The sequence below is a fragment of the Electrophorus electricus genome, chromosome 1 (assembly GCF_013358815.1).
Source record: "Electrophorus electricus isolate fEleEle1 chromosome 1, fEleEle1.pri, whole genome shotgun sequence".
In the NCBI taxonomy this organism is placed as follows: Eukaryota; Metazoa; Chordata; class Actinopteri; order Gymnotiformes; family Gymnotidae; genus Electrophorus; species Electrophorus electricus.
In genome coordinates, this window is record NC_049535.1 from 16,839,625 (window position 1) to 16,846,126 (window position 6,502).

The 6,502-nt window shown below is 39.1% G+C and overlaps 1 protein-coding gene across 1 annotated transcript; it reads left to right on the forward strand.

Annotated features, from left to right (window-relative positions):
• Positions 1-4,581: 4,581 nt before the first annotated feature.
• Positions 4,582-6,070, forward strand: LOC118242218 (cerebellin-2-like). The gene is made up of 3 exons (XM_035531650.1): positions 4,582-5,133; positions 5,467-5,593; positions 5,729-6,070. The coding sequence occupies exons 1-3, from the start codon at positions 4,816-4,818 to the stop codon at positions 6,010-6,012; spliced, it is 729 nt and encodes a 242-aa protein (XP_035387543.1). The 5' UTR covers positions 4,582-4,815; the 3' UTR covers positions 6,013-6,070.
• The last annotated feature ends 432 nt before the right edge of the window (positions 6,071-6,502 follow it).

The following is a 6,502-nucleotide window of genomic DNA, read 5'->3' on the forward strand; positions in this document are numbered from 1 at the left end:
TAGTCTTCAAAGTTGCAGAGAGAACACTCATCTCATTCAGTTACTGTTCATGCTTGCAACCTGTGTGCATGACAACAATAATGTTATCTGTTAACAGTTTTTTGAGTTCATTATTTTGCACTGCTATGATGAGGGTGCAATACAGAACATCGTGTTTTGCACATCCCATACATGAACAGTTATGAGCAAAATCATGTGTCTGTACCATATCAGGAATTAAACATAGGGAAAAACATAACTGTATCAGCTGAGAAAAGTCATGTGAGCACAGAGATAAAATATTCTCCTTGTGTTCCCACCTTTGGGACCATGAGATCAGCCCTGTAGCAGGACTCCACTTTTACAGAAGCCAGTCATTACATCTCCTCCTCGCTGGTTCACCAGTTACGCTTCCATGGCCCACGTTTGGCAGGTATTAATCACGTCAACAAAACATGCTCTGTCCCAATCAGCAAATAATTTCGAAGCTTGAGCTAAAACAGATGATGGGGAGAGGAGTGCATATGATTAATCAACTCAAAAAAGACCCCCGCATAACCCAATATACTCTCCATAAGAGGGGCGCATAGCAGAGAGCTTTTGGGTAAAAAAAAAAAGAACTGCAATTAGCAATACGTGTCTGCCAGTTGCCTGCTTTGCAATCTATGTCTGTCTTAGAATATGTGTCTGCCTTGGAGATGTAATTTGCGATATCGCTCTGGTGATATCATGAGTCATCGCTGATATCGTGAGAACGTCAGTGGTTCAGTCATCATGACTCATGTACAAGGAGAAGTAAGAGGGCAGAGATCAGAGGGGCTGCAGGTCAGATAATAATACAGGCAAGGTCAGAATGACAGGCTGACATGCCTGCAGACTGTGAGAATGCAGCCCAGTAGCTGAATTAAAAATGGGCACCACAGCAGGGGTGTAAACCCTGTCTAATCTGAGGCCAACAAAATAGGAAGCAATTTCTAAGACAATCTAAGACAAGCAAGCATCACCTGAACAGCAGGAGAGACCCAAACAGTACTGACGTCCATGTTTTTGTTTGATGCCGCTCAACTCATAATGACTATTCCATTGGCATCTATGTGTACCATAGAAATGTAATAACTTTAAAGCATGCTGCTCATGTTCACCGGTTCATTCAATCCTTGAATGCTTTTATTTGCCTCTATGTACATCTGATCCCACTTTCATGTAGCTTGTGTAAACCACGTTTAAAAATTAAAATTTAACTCACGCATCAACTCGATTAGCAATATTCTGCCATCCCGACATCAATTCCTTCCTGGACGCTGCTGGATTACTTTTGAGTCTAAATATATGCTCCTAGTCTGCATGTGAAGACGTTAATATTTCAAGCTCATGTGGTGCGAAATGCATCACTTGGTGTGAAATGCATCCTTTGATTTGCAGTCCACTGAGAACTTCTTTTTAGTTATCCATGAAGCTACCACACTTCAATGATGGTGGGCCGGTGCGCAAAACAGTTAGAACAGGTAAAACAAGAGAAGTTTAAAAAAAAAAAAAAAAAAAACAACGGTAGAGAATCAAACCCCAGCCGTTTCGCTGCGAGGGAAACGAACTCCCGCCAAGACTGCGGCAACCATAATATAACATGCCTGTATATTGCACTTCAAAGCAATGGAGGACGACAAAACGAGAGGAAAAACTAAACACCACGCCGAGCGTGGAAAAGGGGAAAACAAAGGATACACGGGGGAAAACCAAACTAAACCTTCCCAAACAAAACCAGAAAACAGGGAGGAACTTTAATGGCTAAGGGGAGCCTTGGGACAGAGACAGACTTGAGAGGGAAAACCGGAGAAGGGAGGGGATGTGTAAAAACACAGACACCCTCGCAGAGGTGTAGCACAAGGACTCACAGACCTCAATAGCCAGAGTTTCCAGCTACATGCTTGGCAAAAATCCAGCAGTGAGTGACTACGTCACTGGGCTTATATAGGTCTAGCCCAGCTGTTGAGCGTCAAGCCTGATTAGTAGCGTGCTTGACTCAAGGTCTCCCTCTGGTGGCCGGAGGGAGCCTCAGCCTGGTGCCAACCCTTACAGATTTATCCCTTTGAGAGCTTGTGTTGCAGTTTAAGTTTGGTATCGCAATTAAGGCCTTAAAAATACATTCTTCCAATTATAATTTGTGGATCTCGTTTTTACAGATACACCTAATACCTGGGGAAGTAAACTAAACAAATAACATACAGTTATAATCATAGAGGGATAGGTCCTTAATAACAATGCACTTAATGTTGAGACCTTTGTTACTAAGGCAACGAAGTGTGCATCTCAGATTGTAGATGGTTGGGCACCTTCACATGCTGTGACAGCCCCAATGGTCATTGTACTTTGTATTATCTATATTCATATTTAAGAATCACCAATTATGACAAAACAATCAAATTCTGTGCTGATGGCTGAGAGCAGTTGTGTTAAATCATTAACTTAGTTTGCAGAGTGTTTCAGAGACCTGTCAACAGTAATAAGATTCATGAAGTACCTTTCAGTACAGTAGAAAGATTTTCAACAAATGTTATCTGCTTAAACTGAAATATATGTTTAAAATGTAATGGCTGCTTGACATCCTTTTTTGGGCTTTCTTAGGGCTTTGTTAATTAATGAGAGCATTATTGAGAATACTTGCACTTTTGCTATAGCCCATTCAAGTTAAATTTAAAATCATTAAAAAGACAAGTGTATGATTTTTTATTAACATCATTAACTAAAAAAACTTGTTAGATTGTAAACGTAGGCCCTCAGATAGTTCGACATGGAATAGAAAACAGATTAAATAAATCAGTGTCCCCAGTGTCACTGGTCTACTGATCACTGGCCTGCCTCGGCCCTGCATTAACCCTGTACACCTTTACTATAGTGCTCAGTATTGTTGCAAAATCTCTAACATTTACACCTAGTTGCCAAACCTTTTTACATAGCATTCCTAACAGTTGAAGCTTTGATTCTTTTTCTTTTTTAAAACCTGCAGCCAAAGCAAGCCGGAAGCTGTTCAATGATGAATATTTCACTTTTTAACGTGTCTATTTTGTTAAACCATGCAATAAAATCCTTTGCCAGGACATATGATTTTCTTATTATTTTTTCAAACATGTACAACAATTTGATTTGCAGTTTTTATTTGACATTGTCACAGCTCACACCAGATTCAGTGGCAATGAAACTCTTTGGGTAGCTCTACTAAATATATAACAAAACATAGTCTAAAGAATACACAAAAGTATACAGGTGTTATATTATAGCCAATGTGATGACTCACTTGTTCTCAGTGTAAAACATTTAATACTTGTGGCCAGCAGGCTATAACAAAAGACGCTAGGAAAACTCAGGGCTAAGAAATACGAAGGCTAGGAAACACAAAGGCACAGAGTACAACCTAAAATACATGCATACACAGGCTTTCAAAAACATTAACCAAACACATAAACGCAATGAAGTAACAAACGCATGAATTCAAAAAACAACTGCAATGAAACACATTCAATGCACAACGACCAAGGCACACAACAGGGATTAAATACATGAACATAAGATAGAAACGGGAGACAGGTGTAAGAAATCAAACGAGGGGCGGAGAAAACGATACTAAGGCATGGAACTAAAATACACAAGACAGGGAAAACATGGAACACAGAAACCAGGAGGGACTGATCATGACAGAGCTCAGGCCAAAGCCATGAGGTCAAGAATCAAAAACCAGAAAGAACGCAGAGACAAAAATCAAGATACATCACACATTAGGCACAGAATGAGGCTCAGAAATGCTAACTAGAAAGTAAGAAAGCAATAATGTTGAGGAAACACTGATTATAAATAGCCAAGTTTTTGAGTCATTGTAGTCCACAGGTGAAAGCCATAATACCATTTGTCTATAGCAACCAGTCATGGGTGGGCTTTGAGGCAGTTTATAAGAACTTATGCAAAATGTAGGCCTGATTCTTGGAAGCTATAGTTCTGCAAAGTCTTAGTATTCCAGGAATTCTCTTTATCCACGGAGTAGAACAGTAAAGAAATAAAGCAAAGCCATTGAAACTAAGGGTTGAGAAATGTGTAAGGAAAATCCAACCATAATTAAAACAATACAGTGAAAATACAAGCTAACTTTTACCATTTCTTTTCCTTTAAATGTGTGCAAATATCCCAACAAAATGAAATAAATACATTTGTCATTTAATTTACTGTGCAAGCTTGAGTCTTTTGTCAGAGGTATTTAAAATAGTAAATAAAATAGCTTTTTATCATTTCATTTTCATCATCGTTCAAGTATTTCCTGTCCACCTCTGAAGTAGAAAAGTTAACAAGGAAAAGAACAAAACAAGCTTTAATAAGAAAGAGTCAAAACAAAAATAAAAATGCACCATTACACTGGAGATGGGAATTTGGGCAACAGGACATATGTTGGAGAAAAAAGGTGATCGTCATGTTCTTTGTGATCTATTGTTATTATTAGACTGCAGTGAAGGGTTGTTTTATCACAAACTTCTTTTTATAGTTATCCATGAATGTGCTTCTGCCAGGGTCAACCTACTCAGAACTGATTACCTAAACACTGATCAGCTGTCCTGGAACCAAGAACTCTGGATATGACACTCTGAGGTAAATCGACTGGGAGTTCAAGGTTGCATAAGGTTTGTTAATCCAACAACATCTATGCTGATATGAGGGAAAACAAACACAAAGTTATGTGGAATGTCCAAGCACGTGAGAGAGGGAGGAGGGGAGCGTGACACTGCAGTGTAAAGACCATAGGCTGTCAGACCAACATTGAGCTACAGATCGACAAGAGAAAGTCTCAGCTTCAGAATGAAGTCTTCTGTAGCTCTGCTGTTGCTGCTGTGCTGCTCTCCATGTAAGATGGAGGTTCAGAGTGATGGTCATGAGTCCAGAGAGAATCAGAGCTCCCTACAGGTTCAGCAGGAAGATGGAGAGAAACGCAAGAGCAAACGTGACACTGAGGAACAGATAACAGATAAAGGTGCTTCTGATGGAACAACCTCCATTCAGCAAAGCTGTCAGTCCTCTGTCGTTACTTTTTTGCTTACCCAGATGAGCAGTATGGAGGAAAGATTGAGAACCAATGAGAAACAATTGGAGGAGCTGCAGAAAAAGAGCAATGGTGCTGTAAGGACTTCAACTTCCTTTTTTTAAATTAAGCACTTTGATTCAATCTGGTGTATAGTGTAAACCTCTATTTCTGATATTTTTTAACACAGACAGTGGAGACTCAGGTGAAACACCACAAGATCAAAGCAGAGGATCTGAAAAAATCATTATGTTATTTAAATAAAGTAAAACTATTTCTAACAATCTGACTATTAATCAAATGTGTGAAACATTCACTTTGCCAGTCATATTAAAAAAATTGAGACCACTTATTTGTGAATTATGTGTATTAGCAAAGGTAAATACTTGAGCAGATGAATAAATGCGTTTCATGTGTTTTTAAACATGAAGGTGGCCTTTTCAGCTGCACTCTTGGGATCAGGTGTCAATGAGAACACTGGTCCTTTCAACACTAAAGTCACTCTGATATACAGACATGTCATCACAAACATTGGAAATGCGTACAATCCAGACACAGGTACAAATTAAACTTTACCTTAATGTATGAATAAATGCTATCCTCTTCACCATATCTATTTTACACTTTACTTTTACATGCATTTATTTAACTCTACTTTTAACCAGTATTGTGTTTTGTATTATTTCTGCACAGGGATTTTCACAGCACCTGTGAAAGGAGTATACAAGTTTGAGATATTTGCTTATGCTGAGGGTAGTGATAGTTACCCTGTAACAGTATCTATAATAAAGAATGCACAGGAAGTTTTTATGATACATGGTCACCAACGTGCACATGCCGTGAACGCCTCCAATGGAGCGTCCTTGTTGATGGAAGCAGGAGACGTGGTCTATGTGCAGTTATGGGAGAACAGAATCATTATGGATAATGTTCATTGCCACAGCACTTTCAGTGGCCACCTGCTGTTCAGAATGTAAATAAACGGAGAAAAATAATGAATTAATTATGTAATGATGATCATCAGTGTGAAGGAAATAAAGGAAGTTTCACAACATATATGTGTAGTCTTCAAAGTTGCAGAGAGAACACTCATCTCATTCAGTTACTGTTCATGCTTGCAACCTGTGTGCATGACAACAATAATGTTATCTGTTAACAGTTTTTTGAGTTCATTATTTTGCACTGCTATGATGAGGGTGCAATACAGAACATCGTGTTTTGCACATCCCATACATGAACAGTTATGAGCAAAATCATGTGTCTGTACCATATCAGGAATTAAACATAGGGAAAAACATAACTGTATCAGCTGAGAAAAGTCATGTGAGCACAGAGATAAAATATTCTCCTTGTGTTCCCACCTTTGGGACCATGAGATCAGCCCTGTAGCAGGACTCCACTTTTACAGAAGCCAGTCATTACATCTCCTCCTCGCTGGTTCACCAGTTACGCTTCCATGGCCCACGT